The 22,003-nt window shown below is 36.8% G+C and overlaps 1 protein-coding gene across 3 annotated transcripts in view; it reads left to right on the top strand.

The window, feature by feature from the left end:
- Positions 1–22,003, top strand: part of LOC149011934 (ARM repeat superfamily protein) — a 118,422-nt gene that overhangs the window by 47,721 nt on the left and 48,698 nt on the right. For all 3 annotated transcript variants that reach the window (XM_089164220.1, XM_089164219.1, XM_089164221.1), the window contains exons 12-15: positions 11,203–11,302; positions 13,252–13,326; positions 13,523–13,657; positions 20,189–20,278. In XM_089164220.1, coding sequence (XP_089020346.1) covers positions 11,203–11,302; positions 13,252–13,326; positions 13,523–13,657; positions 20,189–20,278 — 400 coding nt within the window. The remainder of the gene's footprint in view (positions 1–11,202; positions 11,303–13,251; positions 13,327–13,522; positions 13,658–20,188; positions 20,279–22,003) is intronic.

The following is a 22,003-nucleotide window of genomic DNA, read 5'->3' on the forward strand; positions in this document are numbered from 1 at the left end:
ATAATAAATATCTACTCATCACACTGACTGCCTGTGGTATGTTAGGTTGGGTGCATACCATAGTATATATGATGGAACCTACTGCACTAGAGTAGGGAACACATGACATATAACTCACCTCTTCATCTGTCTGAGGTGATAGAGCAATTGAAAGTCTAAAGTTAGATGCAATTGGAGTGCTAACGTATTTTGCATCTTTTATTCCAAAGCGCTCCAATACCTTCTCCATGTATTGAGATAGCTATAGCTTCGCTACTTTCCTATCCCTCTTGATTTCCATGCCAAGAATCTTTCTTATTGCCCCAAGTCTTTCATCTCAAATTCAATGCTTAACTATTGCTTTAACTTGATGATCTCATCTATATCTTTAGTAGCAATCAACACATCATTAACATATAATAGCAAATAAATGAATGAACCATAAAAAGGTCTTCTAAAGTATATACAACCGTCATACTTGAACCTACTGTAACCTAAAGTAGCTATGACATAATTAAAACCTCTTACACCATTGCTTGGGAGACTGCTTTTAATAGGGGTGTCAATTTTCAACCCGAACCGTTAAAACCGGACTGAACCGGCCTGTTATAGCCCGAACCGATCCTTAATGGGCCGTAATTGGGCTGAGGGTCCTCAGCCCGAATGGTTTCGGGCTGGCCCGGCCCAGCCCAGCCGTGTGCGGGCCCGTCAGCCCGTTAGTCTTTTACATAAATAAAATTAAAATATTAAATGTAATTAAAATTTTTTTTTGGTATTGTTTAAATGTAATTAATGATCCATGAATTTCGGTGTTTGAGACGTTGAGACTCAAGTTTGAGTAGTTAAGAGTTGAGTGTTAATACGTTTATCGGTTTAAGTTTTAACTTTTTAATTTTCAAATTTCATTTAATTTTGTTATTTTAAAATTTAAAAGTCTTAATTGATAACTCTTAACTCTTAAGTCTTAATCTTAAACGTTAACTTTTTAATTTTCAAATTTCATTTAGTTTTATTATTTTAAAATTTAAAAGTCTTAATTGATAACTCTTAACTCTTAATCTTAATCGTTAACGTTGTTTCACCGTCTACACATGATAGAAAAATCTAATTTCTTTATTTTTTGAGGGTGGAGGGTGATTTGGATCAAGCTAATGCCATCACTTATCGTTGGATCTACTTGGAATCTTCATCCTCTATCTTTTGTAGTTTTGTGTGTAGAAACTAGGATTTGGAGTTGAGGAAAAAATAAAAAATAAATTGGGATAATTACTGTTGCCCCCTTGTATTATAGCTTTATTACTAAAAGAACCCTACTTTTATGAAATTACTGTTGCCCCCTTCAATTCTAACAATGTTAAGCGACCGTTAAGGTTGAATGTTTAATGTCTATTATCCCAAATAAATTTCAATATTGACTTTTAATTTAGTCCAAACCGTTAACCAAACCGAATCCAAACTTTTAGGCCAAACCGTTAGTCAACCCGAACCCAAACCGCACCAAACTAAAACCGCACCAAAACCTTTATCTTTTAAATGGGCTGGGGGTTTTTCAGCCCGAAACCGCTCCAAACCGCACCGTTGACACCCCTAGCTTTTAACCATATTGGGACTTTTTCAACAAGCAAACATGTTCCTCATCTCCTTTTACAACAAAACCCTTAGGTTGATGCATATAAATCTGTTCATCTAGCTCTCTATGCAAAAATGCAATTTTCATATCAAGTTGCTCTAATTCCAAATTATGCATATCAACTAAAGCAAGCAAAACATGAATGAACTATGCTTAATAATAAGTGAAAATACATCATTAAAGTCAACACCTTGTTCCTTACTGTAGCCTTTTGCAACCAACCATGCCTTGTATCTAGCATCTCCATCACTTGTGATGGATTCTTTGTTCTTATGGACCCATTTGCAACCAACAAATTTTTCCCTTTAGGCAGCTTGACAAGCTCCCATTTCTGATTTTTATAAGAAACTCAATCTCCTCATTTATGGCCAACAACCACTTTGAAGAATCAACTAAAAAAATAGCGTCTGAAATCTGAATATGTTGTGTTGAAGTGTATGCAGGAATAATGAACTGTTTTAATGTTCACGTGAACAGTAGTATGCCAGTGATTTTACTTTACTTTCTATTTCTAGTGTAGGAATCTTGTTATACAAGTTTTGGGAGTTTCTAGAAAGCATAATTTCTATTTTCTGTTAGTTACTAATTTCAGAACTTTCATTTTTCATACTTTATGTTTTGAACAGATTTTAGAAGTTAGAAGGCTAGAAATTATGTCCATAAGTTGTACTATTTATTTCCTTTAATAGAGGGCAAGATGGCTTGCTTCTCAAGTTGTAATCTAGATTATTAAAATCTATATATAAGAGGCTACGATTCTAGGAGTTCTAAGCTAGAATCGCAAGTTTATGTGATTCCTATCAATTCTTCTTTTTTCTTCTACTCTTCTCTTGTTCATTTTTCTTCTTCGCAGTTCCTTTTGTTATTGCACTGTTTTGGTTGATTAAAGTTTATTTTCTAACATGTTGCAAGTTCACATGTCAATATTTTTGTGTGGCCTAATGTTCTTCTTTGTCCTGTTTTTGGCAATGATGTACTCCTCTTCTTTCTTGATTCCATGGAACACCTTCTTCAGTAAGAGTGGGCTGTTGAACTGAAGTTGATTGTGCTTTCTTTAAAGATGGATCGTCCACTTCGAACTCCAACTTCTCCTCGGAATTTTTTTGACTTTCATCACTGTGAATATGGGTTTCTTTTTTAGGATTCAATATTGCAGACTCATCAAAAGTTACATCTCTGCTAATAATAAAATTTAGGATTATGTGGATTAGGTAACCTGAATCCCTTAACTCCAGATCCATATCTAAGAAAAATGCACTTCTTAAATCTTAACCCTAGGTTCCAACTTCCCATCATTCACATGTGCGTAAGCAGGACATCCAAAAACTTTTAAATTTCTGTAACCAGTAGGTTTACTTGACCATACTTCCTCTGGAGTTTTGCACCCAATAGCTGTGCTGGGAGACATATTCACTAACATGCTGTTGGGTTTTGCATTCAATAGCTTTGCAGGGAGACCTATTCACTAACCATGCTGTTGTGTTCATTGCTTTTGTCCAAAACTCCTTGCCCAATCCTACATTTGACAACATGCACCTTGCCTTTTCTAACAAGGTTCTATTCATACGGTCTACAATTCCATTTTGTTGAGGTGTCTTCATAATTGTATTGTGTCTTCAATTCCCTCATTCCTGCAGAACTCATTGAAATCTCCCTCCACGAATTCTAGGCCATTGTCTGTTCTCAATCTTTTAATTTGCTTCCTAGTCAGTTTCTTCAATCAAAATCTTCCATTGCTTGAAAGTAACAAATACTTCATTTTTGTGCTTCAAGAAGTAGACGAAGACCTTCCTGGAATAATCATCAATAAAGGTAAGTAAATACCTGACATCGGTTCCCTTTGAAGGAACTTTGGATGGTTCCCAAAGATCTGAATGGATGTAGTCTAGAGTTCTTTTGGTCCTGGGAATAACAGTATTGAAATTGACCTCTTTTGCTTCCCAAACACACAATGCTCACAGAACTCCTTTCTTGTACTCTGACACACAGTAGACTCCTTTTTCTCAACGCATCTATCCCTCTCTTTTATTTATATGGCCTAGTCTCATATGCCATAATTTTGTAATATCTGAATTAGAAACTGATGAAGCTCCTGACCTGGATCCAATGATTGTAGTACCCTGCAAGACACACAAATTGCCGACCTTCTTTTGTTTCATTAATAAGAGGGCACCATTATTGACCTTCATGACTCCACCTTCAGCTGTGTATCTGCACCCATTTGTATTAAAGGTGCCAAATGATAAGATTTTTTTCAGTCAAGAACATCCCAAACATCTGTTAGAGTTTTGATAATACCATTGTGTATTATGATTTTGATATTTCCCTTCCCAACTATCTTACAAGGAGAATTATTCCCATCAACACAACTCCACTTCAAAAAGATATGGTAGTACAAAGCACTCTCGGTTAAGACACATATGGTGGGAACACCCGAAATCAAGGATCCATTCATCTTAGGATCTAACTCCGTCATTAGACACCGATAGCATCTCATAATCAACTCCATCTTTAGCAACATTAGCCTCTACGTCACTTGCTTTTTGCTTGTTTTGAAGCTTATAACACTTAAATTTGATATGCCCCTTTTTTGTTGCAGTAATTATAGGTCAATTTTTTGTTCTTTGATTTTGACCTAGACTTATTGTCACTGTCCGAATTCCTCTCAGTAGTTTCACCCCTAACCGTTAAACCAACACCTCATATCTGGTTGTTTCAATTCATCATCAATTTTTTGTTTACTCAAAGATTCGTTTTGACATTTGCAACTGAGATGGTCTCTCTGCCATAGATTATGGTGTCTCTAAAGATTGTATGACAGAGGCAGTGAACATAGCATAATAGTGCTTAATCTCCATACTCAATTTTAACATCTATCTTTCACAGATAGTAACGATAGGGTTAAAAGTACGCAATATGAGATTTGAGAGAAGTACATTCACCAATATGCGAAGTATATAACTGTTGCTTTAACCTAAACATATTAATGAGGGATGTTGTGAGGTACAAGCTTTCTAGGGTCGACTTCTACGACAAAACTTCTTGTACAACTTCGTTCAATAGACAAAACTGAATCGCAATGAGGGCTCGATCATCCATATCATTCCAACTATATATAACTCATTCCAATTATCTTTATATATAGCCGTAGGTTTCTTCGTCTTCCCAACTATGGCTTTCTTCATCCTTGTTTAGTAAGAATCGCCAACATCCAAACTTGCCATAAACTGAAATTGATGTTCTTGTGAAATTTTTAATGTTGTACTTTGTTGATGTAGATGCCATGGATGTACATATCGAAAACAACCAAGAGCTCTGATAATGGTTTGTTTAAACAAACACCATGAAATGGTAAATTGAAATAAAAACAAAATGAAAGCACATAGAGATTTAACTTCACACACCAATGCGGTATGCTACGTCCACAGGGTGAAGTGGAAGAGCTTTTTACTATATAAAAGAAGAACAGAAGGAGATCTAACAACCAATCGCCAAGAACGGCGTTATAAGAACTCTCACCCAAAACCTTAATAAAAAACTCCAAATCTCTCAATAATGTGGTAGGCGAACATAAGATACATATATATAGACTCCAATTGGGTAAACAAGTTGATCCATCAGGTTGGGTGATAGAAGAAGAATTTTTTAGAATCTGACTTGGAGACCTTACATTTCTTGCGTAAGCCTCCAATAGCCAATGCATTTTATTTATAGAATAAGATGCAAATATAATTTACTATAAAAAAAAGAAATAGACAAAGAAATTAGTTTGACTAAGGCATCGTTTGTATTAGAAAATAAACCTTAATAAGCCAAAACTATGCAGCAACAAAGAGAATTGCGAAGAAGAGAAGAGAAGAGAAGAAGAAAAGGGAAGAAGAGAGAAGAGAAGTTGAGAGGAACCACAAGCGTGCGATTCTAGCAAGAGAGTCTAGAATCGCTAGAAGCTTTATTTATATATTTCCAATAAAGTCTAATACAACTTGAGTGACAAGTAATTGTCCTCTAAACAAAATAGAAACTTACTAATTTTCTAGCTCCTAAAATTTGTCCAAAATGAAAAGTTCTGAAAATAGAAACTAGTACCAAAATAGAAACAAGAACCAAAATGGAAAGCAGAGTGAAGGATACCTTGCTGTAGCCAAGGCTTGCACACCAAGGCAGTGGCTTAGATCTCCACGCAATTCTCAACACTCCCTCTCAAACTAAGGCATACAAGACTCCCATGCCCAGCTTGCAACAAATAGCCTAAAAACTTGATTTGAACAACGCTCTAGTGAACAAATCAGCTAACTAGTCAGTTGAACTCACAAAAGGAGTCTCAATAATTTTCTTCTTGACCGCATTATGAACAAAGTTACAGTCAACCTCTATATGCTTTGTCCTCTCATGGAACATTGGATTACTGACAATATAGGTAGCAACTTGATTATCACAAAACATTTTCCTAGGCGCAGTAATTGGGAATCCTAGTTCTTCTAACAGGGAATGAAGTCACATCAACTTGGCAGCAGACAGCTGTGTGAGCCATGACTCTGTACTCTGCTTCAACACTAGATCGAGCAACAATAGATTGCTTCTTATTCCTCCAAGTTACAAGATTTCCACCAAAAAAAGTGTAATAACTTGTAGTATACCGGTGATCAGCTGCAGACCCTTGCCAAATTAACATCAGAAAAAAGCGACAAAATCCATTTTCTGATATGACCGATAAACCAGTCCCTTCCTAGGTGCACTCTTGAGATACCGATGTACTCTCATCACAACATCCTAATGGGCTTTTCTAGGAGATTGCATAAGCTGGCTTAACACACCAACAAAATAGGAAATGTCACGACAAGTAATGGTGAGATAAATAAGCTTTCCAACAAGGCTCCTATAACGATGTACATCCTTTAGCAAGTCACCATCGTCGACTACTAATTTCAACTCAGGATCCATGGAAATATCATTAGGTTTAGACACAAGCATACCAATATCTATCAAAAGATCTAGTACATACTTTCTTTGGGACAAACTAACTCATTGTTTACTACGAACTACCTCAGTTCCCAAGAAATACTATATCACCCAAGTCTTTGGTCTAGAAAGACTTCTACAAGATTGTATTGATAGCCCCCACATCATTGCTTGTAAGAATAATATCATCAACATAAATTGTTATAGTGACAACACCACTGTCCTGTCGTCTAACAAATATAGAGTGATCATAATACACTAAACAAAGCCAAAAGTTTCTACAGTCTTGCTAAACTTCTCAAACCAAGCCTGTGGAGATTGTTTGAGTTTATAGATAGCTTTATGAAGCTTGCAAACACGAGTACTGTCCTCCCTTGGAGCAACATATCCTGGAGGTTGCTCTATATAAACCTCTCATTGAAGTTACCATATAGAAAAGGCATTCTTTATGTCAAGTTGGAATAGAGGCCAATCATAATTAACAGCTAAAGAAATCAATACCCAAACAAAATTAAGTCTAGCCATTGGAGAAAAAGTCTCAAAATAGTCCACACCATATGTTTGTGTATAGCCCTTAGCTATCAAGCGACCTTGAGCCGTTCAACCGTACCATCATAGTGATATAACAATATACACCCACCGACAATGGAGCACAAATTACAAGGAAGGAAACAAAAGTTTTAATCTAGCTAAGGAAAGATGTCCTAAACGACAATGCCACTGAAGGGCATCAACACCATCATCAAAAAGAGCCATAGTGGGATCCATATAGTCCAGATAGTAGAGACTGTTCCTTTCACACCCTCCACCAATCATCTTCCTTGTGTGAAGGCCCTGGAAAACACAAGAATTAGGAGTAAAAGTTACAGAACAATTCGAAGTTTTAGTTAACTAGCTAACGTATAGCAAATTAAAGGAAAAATTAGCAACATGAAATATGGAAGACAAAGGGAAGGTGTAGGGAAAACTTTCCCAAAACCTAGAATAGGTGTGGAAGTACTATTAGCTATATCAACAGAATTATTAGTAATTTATTTAGAAAAATAACCAAAAAAGTGATGACTTACCAATCATGTGGGAAGGAGCCCCTGATTCAATGATCCAAGGGGTGGATGTAGAGGTGAGAAGGGTTGTGTTAGCTGTATGAGAGAGAGTGGCAGCTGAAGTACTAGTGGATGTGGAAGCGGATGTCTCAATATTCTATGGACGATGAAGGATTTGGCTTACATCATCCCTAAGAGTCTTAGACAAGTCCTTAGAAGAAGATCCAGAACCATCGTCGTTGTTTACTACTGTATAAGTACCACCATTGGATACAACATGATTGGCAAGTTGTTTGGCCCACTCTTGTTTTCCATGTTTGGTCCAACAAGTTTCTACCACATTCCCAGTTTTACCACAATGAGGACAAAGTCTAGATGCTTTATCAGATTGCTAAACACCACGATTTCCAGGGGTTCGATCAACTCCCCCGAACCGCAACCACGTCCCCTTCCACGAGATGTAGTAAAAGCAATACTCTCTCCTTTAGAGCTACTTCTAGAAGAACCACCTTCATGCAAGGCAAGTCATTGAAGTCTAGCATAGGCTTCACTAAGATTTGGGACATGTTCTCCAGCAAGAAGATGTCCTTTCACAGATTTCAGTTTAGAGTTTAGTCTTGCAAGAAAATTATTAGATACAAAAAATTCATTCAGTTGTGCCTTAAGTTTCTTTATGTTTGTAGTGAGTGGTTGAAAAACATTCAATTCCTCCATCATGCTTTTGAAAGAGTTGTAATAATCCTGCAGAGACTTTTCAGATTGCTGAAATTGAAATAGCTTTTCATAGATACTATAAATCCAAGTCATATTTTTAACTTGGGAATAGGTTTCTTGCCAAGCATCCCATATTCCCTTGGTAGTCTTGTCAAACATAACATTAGCTGCAATATCAAGTTTCATGCTATTCCATATCCAAATTTTGGTGATTGCATCTTCTTGTGTCTGACTAGGGTAGGACTTGTTAGTCTCAGCTGGAGGATTAGACTCAATAAATTTAAGTTTACCTTTAAGCTTGTGTTCAGTGCCTTAGTCCATCATCTTTGGTGGAAGCGCAATCTCCGGAGATGGACTTCCAAATCTCGCTCTATAGATTAGATTTGGAATGCCATCTATTTTAACGTGTCCTCTAGATTGGTAGCTATTCCCCACCCCCTGTTGATGATACCCCAAGGAACAGGCTTATTGTTGTCTCTTGGGGTCTTGGTTCTCCTTTTCGGTCTTTTGCTTAAAGACCTTGGATTCCTTGTTTCTCTTTAATATAATTGTTTATTCATCTAAAAAAAAAAAAAAAAAGCCATGAACGGCTTGTGACCAAAGCAAATAATTAGAACCACCTTTGAGTTTGATGGAGGTAATCTGAACATTCACTGGATCAGCATGTGATCCTTTGGATTCAGAAGTACTTGTAGTCGAATCACCAATAATTGAAGACATTTTAACTTGTGGTAGATATCAAGCAGTAGAGTAGAAGTTTGAACTAATATCCCAGAACTTTAAGAAGAAAGAAAACAGCAGAAAAAACTGCAAACGGCAGCCGAGTGAGAGAAAAAAGTTGTCAAGTGCTGGAATTTCTGCAAGGTCGAATGGAGAACAGAAAAAAATTTCTGCAAAGTGCAGGATTATGATTTATGTTTTGGGACCTTCAAGAGTATGATAATAGGTAGACTAGTTCAGTTCATATATTTACCTGATCTAATAATACATTAAGTACAACATTAGGTGGCTGCACACCAAGAAAACTGAACACAAATGTGAACTTCAGAAGAAGGAATGGTACTTCACTGTTTTAAGTCAATAAAGCTTTGATGCCATGTTAGAAATAAACCTTAATGAGCCAAAACAGTGCAGCAACAAAGAGAACTGCGAAGAAGAGAGAAGAGAAGTTGAGAGTAACCACAAGTGTGCGATTCTAGACTCTCTATTCTAGCAAGAGAGTCTAGAATTGTAGGAAGCTTTATTTATAGATTTCCCATGAAGTCTAATTGAGACAAGTAACTGTCCTCTAAATAAATTAGAAACTTACTAATTTTCTAGCTCCTAAACTCTGTAAAAAATAGAAAGTTCTGAAAATAGAAACTAGTACAAGCTTTATTTATAGATTTCCAATGAAGTCTAATTGAGACAAGTGATTGTCTTCTGAACAAAATAGAAACTTACTAATTTTCTAGCTCCTAAAATCTGTCAAAAATGGAAAGTTCTGAAAATAGAAATTAGTACCAAAATAGAAACAAGAACCAAAATGGAAAGTAGAGTGAAGGAAGGCTTCCTTGCTACTGCCAAGGCTTGCACACCAAGGTAGAAGCCTATATCTCCACTCAATTCTCAATAGTCTGTTTGTTGAATTTGAAGTGGGGTGGGAAAAAATAAACTTTTTCATGAAATCTCAAAGCATGGTATGTTTGGTTTAATAGGGATGGGAAAGTGGGCAGACAAGCCTGTTTGCTAATGTGGCATGTTACTTTTCCCACCCCACCCCCTTTTAAAGTTCCATTAAATTAGTGGGACTTTGTGGGAAAGTGAGCAATTTAATAAAAGTAGGACTGACAATTACAACTTCTCCTTACCCCACCCCACTACAAGTGGGTCCCACATGTTTATTTTTTTCACCCCTTTTTATCTAGCAAACCAACAATGCCTAAGGAAATGATATTCTCTCTTCTGTTATTTTTTTCTTTTCTAGTTTTGCCCTCTAAGATCCTCCAAACAACTCTATCTTTGGTCATACTATTCTTTCTTGCTACTTCATGGTCATTTTAGGTTGGCTGCTGCCTCTCTTGTTTCCATTAAACTGAATTTGGCCATTCTCCTTACTGGTGCATCCTTAGGTCTCTGTTAGACATTCCTACTCCACCTTGAGTCGCTGTTATGGAGTTTCTCCTGCATTTGTGCTTTTTGTAGATCTTAACTCAGTTCTAATGCAATTATTCCTTTTCTTATCCTTCCTGGTCTTGCTGCACATCCTCCTTAGCATCCTAATCTCCTTGTGTTGCTCATCTTGACTGCCCTTCATTTTGCTCCATATGCCATGGTTCAGTTGTATTGCTGTCCAGTAGAATTTCCTCTTCTGGTACATGATTTAATTAGAGGTATGCGATAATCAAAAAATAATAGGATCCATGGAAAAGTTATTGGTAGAAATAAGCCTACAATATATAGATGTAATGCAAAAGCTATGATTAATAAGACGAAGTGTGAAATTCCTCCCAAAAATTAATGCGAAGTGCCAAGAGTTCACTCAGAAATATACATATGCATATAAAAATATATAGCATCGTTAAAGTAAATGGTGAATAATCAGATAAGAGTAAGTTATATGATGATTATTTTTTGGACATAGGAATTTTTATTTGTCTAACCATGCAAACACCCTCAAAAATTTATATTGGAATTTGTATTTTGGTCATAAGTCTGGTTTTTTCCTAACACAAAATTGCGGGTGAAATCCCTGTTGTCTTAAATTAGTTTATGGATATTATTTGGAGAGTTGAGTGACTTGTCATTGGTCTTGCCAAAATGTATCCTTAGTTTTGCTTTACTTTGCAGATTTAGTCACTAGATGTTAATTTTTCACCTTTAACGTCTTTTGTACAGGTTCAATGGTGCTTTGTCCGTGGAACTCACAAATGACCATCCAAATATGCGAATTATTCATCGGAAAGTTGCCTTAATTCTTGGGCAGTGGGTTTCTGAGGTACACTGGTACACTTGATTGTTTGTTGATTAAATCTTATCCATGATTTACTTAGGGTACCGGTTCTATTTTTACTTTCTAATATTACACAATAGATCAGTCTCAGCTGTTTTCGCGTGAGCTTACTATTTCTCTTTTCAATAAAACATTAGTACATATTTCAGCATTTATCTTTAAGTTTATATAAACATGGAGTCTTGGGCTGGAAAATATGTGCGTGAAGCAGCAATGTGTCAATTTTTTTATTTTTTTTTCTGGGGAGGGGAGGGGGAGGGGGGGGGGGGAGGGCAGTTGTTAAAAGTTTGTCCATTTTCTTAAAGAGAAAATTGTTCTCAAAATTCAGGAGTGACTATTTAAGCATGCTTGGTTACATGTTTCTTTAGTGTTAGATTTAAAAGAAAAGTAGAAATATTTTGGCTTGGAATCCACTGTTTTCAATGTATATCATAAGCTGTGTCCCTTCCATTTTACATTAAATCTACATTTAGTTTTAGGAGTAGAATTCATGTCTCTTTCAATCAAACAATCGGAACAAGCATTATGAATGAACAACCAATGAGTTTGTTAGGCCTTCCACAATTTTCAAGCTCTGGAACCATGTAGCTTTAAAATTATAAATAATTAATTTACAATGCATTGTCGAAAGTGTCATCCAAGATAAGTAGAAGTTGTTGATTGTTTGTTTACAAGTGTACACCCCCTTGGTGCAAAGACAGTTGTTACACCATACTGTTGTGGGGAGGGGCAAAATCGCTAGTCAGCTCTTGGACTGCTGGAACTGCTGGTTGAAGTTGACGACATATAATGGCCATGTCATCCTCTGGACTGAACTCTCTCACTAAATCCATAGTAGCAACCCTATAGGTCAAACCATCAAAATCTGCTGTTTGATGCATTGCAGTTTAAAATTTAGTTTTCTGTTATTTTTTTGGAACAGTATGATGGAGTTCAGCTGCCTAAACGAGCCTTAGGCGTTGGAGTTCCTCCCTACCCCATCACCAATAGGTATAGGTTAGGTGTGGGGATCGTCCCCGTGCCATCACTGAATTTGTGGGCCTGTTTAGGGTGTCTTTTTTTTTCTTCTTTTTTTCTTTGCTTTTCTTTTCTTTTCTAGTTAAGTCTTTGTTTAAAGATGTATGTCAAATATCCAATCAAGGATATCATCAAGTGTTTTCATATGGCTTTCCCAAAAGGAGATTTAGTAAATAATGATGTATGACACTATAAGGTCAAGTTGGTGATTTTCTAGCATCTCTCTCACCCCCAAACAACTCCCAACCCCACTGCCCAAAACAGGAAAAAACCAAGAACCCCGGGCTCCTGCTGAGCCCATGTATCGTTGACACCCCAAGGAAAAAAAGCGGCTTTGAATACTAAAGATAAACTTCAACACCTAACCTAAAATTGTGGTAATTTAATTTCGATCTTTCCATACAAGACCAAAAAGTGAAGAGATTTTCTGGTTTTGCATTCAGTACTTTTTATACACTAGATTATGTTCCTTTTTTTTTCTTCTTCATGTTGTAGTGATGGATATCATGTAAAATGTTTTATTGGCCACTTGTGGTTTGTGCATCTACTTGTAAATGATATCACATAAATTCTTTATCATTTATTTCCATCAGTTAGTAGGTTATTGCTTTTCTTGAATCACTTCACCTCAAATACTTTAATCATGAAATACCAGTGCAAAATGATTAGGGATTCTGCAACCCAAGCCCAATTGTATGGATGTCAGGTTCTTATTGAATCTCAAAGTTTTGCCTGAACCCTTGAAAAGAAGAAATTCTCACATAGAAGTTTGACCATCACTATTGCTATTGCTATTGCTATTTCTTTGTGTGATGTTGTTATGCTGATTCATATTGCAAATCATCTTCCTTCTTTGGACATCCTTGTTTATACAATGTCTAAGTGACTCTGACAAAGCCTTTTGTGCTTATTGGCAGATAAAAGATGATACAAAAAGATCTGTGTATTGCACTTTGATCAGATTGCTTCAGGACAAAGACTTAGCAGTTAGGGTATGCTGCCTATTTTGAGGATTTATTTTGAACAAAAGAGGTTACTGTTAGTGCTGCATTTTAGTTGTGCTGTCAACTGATTTCATCTACAGGAGACTTCCATTTCATTGTAGCCTGTTCCTTCTCATTTCCTTTCCTCTTTTTAAACCTCCTATATCTCCTCCTAATTCATTATGTCTTGGGTTTATTGTTTCAGCTGGCTGCATGCCGCTCTCTGAGTTTCCTTATTGAAGATGCAAACTTCTCTGAACAAAATTTTACCGACCTTCTTCCTACATGTTGGGATTTATGCTTCAAGTTGGTTGAGGAAGTTCAGGAATTTGACTCAAAGGTTATATCTTGCAACTAGCATACTTCTCTCTACTAGCTTAGTTATGTAGCCAGTAAAATCAAAATGGCTCGATTACTTGACCTGTGCTTATGTTGCTCACACTGTATTCATTCCCTGGTCTGCTCTGCATTTCTTGTTGCTAATCTCGATGTGGTGTTGTTTGATAGTGGAAATTAGAGAACATGGACTAATAAGTAATAACTAGAATTTCAAATCAATGCTTTGGCTTTATTGTTCAAAGTATTTTGAAGCATGGATGTGCATGATCAGGTCCTAGCTGAAGACGATGATGTAAATACTTTATACTTAAGGTAGAAGTAAGAAAGAACATTACACATATTCCTCTAGACTGACTTACATGACTCAACACTCCCCCTTCAGCTGGAGCATAGATATCACGCATGTGCAGCTTTGAACACCTTTCTAGAAGTACATTTCAAAAAAAGGACTTGGGAAATTATCTAAGTTGACCACTGGAACTGACAAACAGGTTTCAGATATTGAGCATCATATTCCTAACAAAATGGTTGGCCAATTAACTCTGGCATTGTCATGAGAGAGGATTTCTAACTGAGTCTAGGAATGTAAGATTATCTAAGTCCAGAGGTGGTAAGAAATATGATGTTAGCATCATCCTAGGTATTGTTAGAATTCAGCGTGCTTACGATAATCAGATGATATTGTTAGAATTCAGCATGTTGTTACTGAGATCAGAACAGAAACATAAGAAGAACAAGAAGAGAATACAGAAAGAGTAAGGAGAAGACATCAATCATAGGTTAGGGAGAAGAGGCCCTACAATCAAATGTGTTGGTTCTAGTCGCTACATATGAATTTATAATTAATTAAAAATACCCAATAAGGCCATCCTGCCCTTAGTGAGTGGCAGCTAGGCATAGCACCCAAACAAAGAGATACATATAGCCAAGGTTTAAAGTATGTCATGATATGATATGGTACTAGCTGATACATATCCATATTGGATACAATGGATACAATACATATTGATATTTCGCTTTATTGGATTGCATTAAAATGCGTTGTCCAATACAATGCAATACTCGATGTGAGACGATACGTCTCTTAAAATCACCTGACTGATATGATATGATAATACATACTTTAAACCTTGCATACAGCCCTTATGTAAAAGAATGAAACTAGGACAAGGATGCGCCTAATGTAGAGACTAACTTTTAACAGAGAGAGGTCACTATCAGTTTCTTTAATACTGCATCTCGAACATAGTGACTGCCCACATCATTATGCTTGGTTTGCTCGTGAAGTACCAGACTACTTGCAATAAGTAGCAGCTTGGTTGTCCCCATGCATCTTCATAGTGAAGGCTACTAGGAAACCCATTTCAAGAAGTAAGACCAAAGTGACATCAGCTCTGCTGCGGTATGGGAAATAGTGTTGTATCAGTCTTTGCACTGAATGGAGCAATTCTAGCCTGTTTTTTGCCCTATGTCCGTGTCCCCTCAGACTAAGGTGCAGTTACCTGTAGTAGAATGACAATCATGGGTAGAACATGTCCAGAACATGTCCAGTCAACATTAGAAAAGGCCACAAGATCCATGTAAATTTTTATGAATGTGATTGTGGAATGTTTGTTTAGTACTTTAGTTTATTATAAAAAGTATTTGTATTAAAAAGTAGTTTAAAAGTAGTTATATTAAAAATATTGACTAAACCGCTTTTGTTGCTTTATTGCCGCCTAAGCGCCGTTTAGTCGCCTAATCGCCAAGACGGAGCCCCAATCGCTTTGGTCGCTTTGCCGCTTTAATAACCTTGGAACAAGGATCTAATATATCATCAATGCAGCAAGGGGTGGCTACGCACTAGGTAGAAAGAGAAAAAAACAGAGAATATTGAGAGAGAAGAAGCAGTTCCTAGGCTGATTAGGCCTGCTCTGATACCATGTTAAAATTTCAGTACCTGTAATCAGCCTAGGGACTGATAAGAAATTTAGACAGAAGAAGAAGAATAAAAGAAGACTCAATAGAAGAGAAGAAAAGAAGGAAAAGGGAGAGAGCTTGCATTTGTATGTTTTGGCTCTCCCCTAGTACTTTGCTTACAATGATAATTCAAGTCTTAGTTTAGGAAAGTTTCCTAAACTGAGTTACAACAAAAAGTAAAATTATATATTGCATCGAATCTCCCAAGTGTACTAAAAAGGAAACTATCCTAAGGAGACTACTTGCAACCAAACAATAAGAAAATTAGAAAGTAACCAAAATAGAAATTAACTAAAATAGAAACCCTGACTTTCAAAACTTGTGCGCCAAGACTTCTTCTCCAAGATAGAAACTTGTGCAACTCGTGCACCGAGGCTGCTGCAATTCTCAACAAAGTAGATATCCTACCCTAGGGAATTTGTTGTATGCCCATGGATTGTAACCTAGTTGTGGAACTTGCATAATTGGGTGTGTTGGTCCTGATGGATATCCAAAGATGGAGTCCACAAATGATGCACCTGATCAATCTCTATATTCATATGTAGACATGCTATTGGATTGAGCAGATGAACCACCATATGCTCCACCAATTCCATATCCATAGCCATAAGCCCCATATAGTACAACCCCTTGGAATTTTCAAAATTTTAAATTTTCAAAATTTTGGCAAAATTTTGAGATTTTGGTGGGATTTTGCCAAGATATTCTATTTTTTTCATTTTGCAAGCCATTCCATGTTGCTGCTTACAGTGTTGGCAAAATTTTGTGAAGTTGCATACTATAGTTGCCCTAATCCATTGCTTTCTTCTTATGAACAGCAAGGTTTTCAAACCCTTGACTACCTCATGCTTCTTAAAAAGGATCCTACTACTGGCCCAGTATTCCTGGGTTACATCAAGGAGTCACCATATCAGTACTGCTATCGGATACTACATGATTGTCCAGTTGTTGAGCCCATTCAGATTTCCCATTTTTAGCCCAACACATGTCTACTAGTTGTCTAGATTTGCCACAATAAGCAGTGCACATTGTCATGAGGCACATCTATTGTTGTTCACCATGATTGTGGCTGCAGCCAGGAGTAGTAGTGGATGTTGAATTATTACTTCTAGCTTTAGTTACTGAAGGAAACAAGGTACTGAAGTCAGTAGAGGGCATCATTGAAGTTGGGGTAGCAAAGAGGTACACATTCCTAGATTCCAGCGAGAAGCTTGGATACAAAAACTTATTATGTTGGGATTAAACTTCTCAATTTCAGAGGTAAGGGGCTGAAAATGTTTAGCTCCTGCATCATACCTTTCAAAGCGCTGTGGTAATCTTGTATGGACTTGCAAGATTGCTGAAACTGATAATGTATTTCATATATGTGAAATATGTCTGCCTTGTTCGCTTCCTGGGAGTATTTTTCTTTTGGATCCTTCCGTAACCCTTTAACAATGATTTGAAACATGATATTGGCTGCGATATCTGGATCCATGCTATCACCATAGTTGGATTGTCCACATGCATGTGGCATGATGATGTAAACCCAGATTTAGGGTTAGGGTAGTATTGGAATTTCCCTAAATCTAAGAGCTGCCCAGGAGTTCTAGCAAAGAGGAACTATGTTTATAGGGTATGTAGGGTGAATTCTAGCACCCAAATCTTGCTGTAACACAATTTCCAAATCTGAAATTTAATAGAAAGGACGAAAAATAAGGTTTCAGGGGGGTGATGGCTGCTACTGCTGTTCTGTAATTTCAGAACTCTTCTCAAGGTTTCAGAGTGTTAGAAGAGGGACTAAGTTGGGATAGGGTTTAGTTCTCATAAATATCAAAAGAAGTGCAGAAATTTCACAAGTTAGGGTTTGTGTTTTTTAAGGCTTCTAGGGTTGAGTGTGGAATGATTCAAGGGTTTGGTTAGGCTAGAAGTAACTCTGATTTTGTTGTTTTACAATTTCAGAATTATCCTTAAGGCTATGGTTCAAACTAGGTTTTTTACTTAGCTTAAGACTCTTGGTTAGGGTTAGGGCTTGGTCCAATTGGGTAAATTAGGATGGAGGTTCACGATGGTTAAGGGGATGACGTTCCTAAAGTTTGGGACAGATCTAATGGATTGGAAGGACCAGAGAAACTTTCGAGTTATGAACGGTATAGAACCTATGGGTGACCCTTGGTTGCAATTCTGAATTCGCTATTATATGTTTGCTCTAGTTTTCGTTGTTTTTTTTATGTTGAAACAGTTTTTCTTTATTCAGTGGTGATGAGTTTCCATGTATTGGGTCTATCTGTATTTATAGAAGCTTTAAAGATCACCTTAGATCTACCTTGGTTTCAGGTCTAAGAAAAAGTCCGAAAATCCCAGAAAAATTCTGGAAAATAAATGATGTATATGTGGGGGTTGGGTGTTAAGGAGAAGCTTATTGGGTGGTTTAGAAGAATAGGGAGGGGGTTAGGAAGGGACTGGGGTTGCTGTTTTCTTGGAGTTGAAGGTAGGCTGCCGTGAGTGATTGATGGCTGTTTGTTAAATCCTTATAGACTGCTGGAATGGACAAGAAAGGCCGTAAATCCAATGGTAGGTTGCTTGATCTTGAACAAAATCCTTATGGCCTCCTCAACTAGGGAACCATGATCCTCAATAACTTTATTCAATAATCAAGACTGAAGAATTACAAAAAATACTTGGCTATTTATAGCCTTCAGAAAGGAAGAAGAAATTGACTCAAACTCAAGTAAGACTTATGACCACCTAAATAAAAGACTGACTTATCTAATAGAGTCCTTGTTAGGAAAAAAACCTCCTTACCTAAGTAATTCACAAATTCTAAACAAAAGCAAACTCCTAAAGATAAGAACCCTCTTTGTTAACGAGTCTCATCTTATCCACAACCTAACCAATTCAATCACAACTTAAATTAAGAAATTACGATGGACTGGGACTTTTTGATAATTTACAAAATACTAACCCCCCCCCCCCCCCCACAAGAAAAAAAAAAAAAAGAAAAAAAAAGGGATAGATCCATAACCCTTGGATCAAGGGGATTCCAACCAAACCCATCTTGAGCCCTAAAGGGGCTGGGAAAATGACCAAAATACCGCTGTGGTATTTGGCCTGCTTTAGATTGGACCTTCTGGGCCCAGGTTTTGGGTCCAATTATAGGGGAGGGGGTTAACCTTGGTCACATCAATAGGTTTTGTCGGTGGTAGAGGGAAGAGCAGACTGAATAAATTGGAGTTTATCTTTGGCCATGCTGTAAACCCAAATAGTTTGTGCCATAGAAGATAATGGGAACTCCATTTCAGATTGACAGAAGTAATTCATACACTGATGTGATCAGTAGATGCCATCTTGGTATACGTATAGTCAGTAGGCAGCTTCAGAAACCTTAGTAAATCAATCAAATAATATGGAACAGAGGAACAATTAACCAGACAAACTCAAGATGGAGGACAACCCCAAGATTTTCAGATCACTAGGCGAGAAGTATCTGACAAAGTTGATAGAATAATGTTCTGTTGCTGGTTATAGTGTCAACCTGGGGTATTCAATAGCAACCTAAAAGGAGGAGGAAAAGAAAAGATTAAAATAGGTAGCAGTGGATTCTAGCCTAGAGAGCCAGAAGAAAACTAGGTTGTGTGCGTGTGAGTGTTCTTTCTTTTTTTCTTTCAAAAATCAAATTGATTTCAGTTGAAGTCGATTCGGGGCCTTCAACATCTTCAGTGGTAGCAAGTGGGTTCATAAAGGTAGATCACTTCATGTATAAGAAATAAAGAACAAACGATTAATTCAGCTATATGAATTTATAATTAACTAAAAAAATGCCAAAATAACCATGTTGCCCTTAGTAAGTGGCTGCTGGTCTTAACACCAAAACGAAGAGATACATGCAGCCCTAAAAGAAAAGAAAAGATGCTAGGACAAGGATGTTCTTATTGCAGAGACAAACTTGAACCGATATAATTATATAATTTATCTTGGAAGCAAGAACTAGTAGCAAAAACCATAGCACATTCCAGCTGCTGTTTGCGGTCATAGAGAAACCGCAGGAAAAAAAACACCATGGAAAACACAGGGTGGAAATGGACTTTTGTTGTCCTGAAAATTGGTCCACATTAATCAATTATATGTGGAGAATCTGGAGATTATACATGTAAAGTTTCAATAGAATTTTGAGCAGTGGAATCTGGTTTCCGACAGGGATTACCAAGAAACTGCAGAAAAAAGTAATGAAGAGAACACTGCTATATATGTATGCCTGCTCTGGGCTGACAATATGGTACTACTGATTCCAGCCAACAGGCATGTCACTATCAGACAGCTAAGTAGGGCTGAGGCCGCCTGTGAATTTGTAAATATCAGGGCCAGCAAATATGTTGTTGAACTATTGTCCATTCCACAGTATCATGATTGATGAAGTGTTGAAGGAAGACTTCAGCCTTAGAGTTTCGTTTTCAATATCATGAATGGGCAGGGTCAAAGAACAGATTGTTGGAGAGGACTTTCTGCAATCTGGGAAACAATCTTTTTGAAGATCCACTATATTGTTGCATGGCTTCATCAATATTACCTAAAGTATATTTTTCTTTATTTGCAGGTCCAGGTTTTAAATTTGATTTCTGTGCTTATCACACATGTGAATGGAGTCATTCCATTTGCAAAAAAATTGGTGGAATTTTTCCAGAAGGTATGTAGCTGAATGTTTCTCTCTTTTCAAGCTGCTACTCCTTTTAGCTGTTCTTCTTTAGATGAATTAGGAGTGAATAAATTACTAAATTAAAGAAAAAATGATACTGCTGCTGATCAAAATGTTGAAGTGACTGTAAGTGCTGTGAAAGACTGGAGTTACTGGTGCTTACTGTCAAAATTTAATGTTTGATGTCAAATTAAGCCAAAATAAAGTTAGCCAATCCTATTGAATTAGGCTTTTGAAGATAGGCCTTCAAAAAGGGACCCGCGATAGAACTATGTTACTGACCATCCCTTTTATAGTGAATACAGAATCATAGACCTGTCCTTTATCATCTGAGATGAGAAAGTTGGAGAACAAAATGCAGAAATGGGGAACTTGTCCATGATAAAGATTTATTAGAAGAAATGAGTACATAAAAAAGTTGCGCCACCCTCCTAACAAATAATGAGAGTCTTGATTGATATGATCAAATTCAAGCTAGATATAGGGGAGATGGGAAAAAAGGTAACTAATTCTAGATATCTCCCAGAGGTTCTTTAACTACTTTACTGTTGGTGGTGTGTGTGGAGCTATAGTTCTTGAGTGAGAATGCAAAGTACCATATATGTGAGGATTTTGGTTTTCCCTGCATCTGGGTTGTTCAACAATGAAGGAGAGACAGCTCTTTCAATCAATTGCTTTTTCTTTCCATTGGTGAAGGCTGTTTGACATCCATTGAAGGTGTGCTATGAGGGAGATGACAACACCAGAGCCTTTAACAAAATAAATGGTGTCAGCTACATGTGTTCTTTGAAATCAAAGTGGAGGATACTAAGGACTAGTTTGATAACCCAGTAACCCACCAAGTGTTTTGCTTCAAAAAACTCCAAAAGCAATTTTGATTGTTTTTGGAAGCAGAAATACTTTTTGAGGCGTTTGATAAAAGTTACTGCTGGAAGCAAAAACACTGTCAGCTGGGTTTTAGCAAAGTTCTTATGTTTAAAATGTCAAATTCCATGGATATGCCTCTCTAAACTCTTTCAGTTAAACCTAGGCCATGCCTAACTTTTGCTTCGAGAAATAGACGCAACAACAAATCGTTGTCATGTTTCTTGAAGCAGAATTTTCATAATTTTTAATTTATGTTTTGAAAATCACTATAAACAAGACAGTTTTATCAAATGGTTTTTACTCTATATTTTTGTTTCTCGAAGCAAGTAACTCCATAAACGGTTTTTCGGTGGGTTATCAAACAGGTCCTAAGATTCATACATAGTGAAATGATAGGACTGAACAATAAGTGAAGAAATGAGATACACAAGTTGGGAAATAGAAAATGAAAAAATAATTAGGCGCCCCATTTGTAACTTTTCTGTTCTTGTTTCAGGCCTGTTTTTTTGGGTGCTAGTGGAACAAAAAAATGGAATCTTCCATTTGTGTATATTGATGTACTGATCTGTTTTTGTGTGCCAATGAAACAGGCTGGCCTTCACAAAACTCTTGTGTCACAGATTCTCAGAACTTTTTATTCAAAAATGAAAATTGACTCCAATGAAAACTTCTTCTCCCAGAAATTTCTATCAAAAGCTTAAACAAAGAAGAGATAAGAGCAAACACCTCAACTTTTCATCTTCTACGTTTGTCCCTGCCTTTGCAAAAAAGCATTGGAACAGGTTTACTGAACAGCATTTTATGGTCCAAAAGCAGTTTTTAGAACAGCAATGGAAGGAACAATGTTTT

Source organism: Hakea prostrata, chromosome 7 (genome assembly GCF_041222555.1).
Source record: "Hakea prostrata isolate BN-2017 chromosome 7, UWA_Hpros_2, whole genome shotgun sequence".
NCBI classification, from domain to species: Eukaryota; Viridiplantae; Streptophyta; class Magnoliopsida; order Proteales; family Proteaceae; genus Hakea; species Hakea prostrata.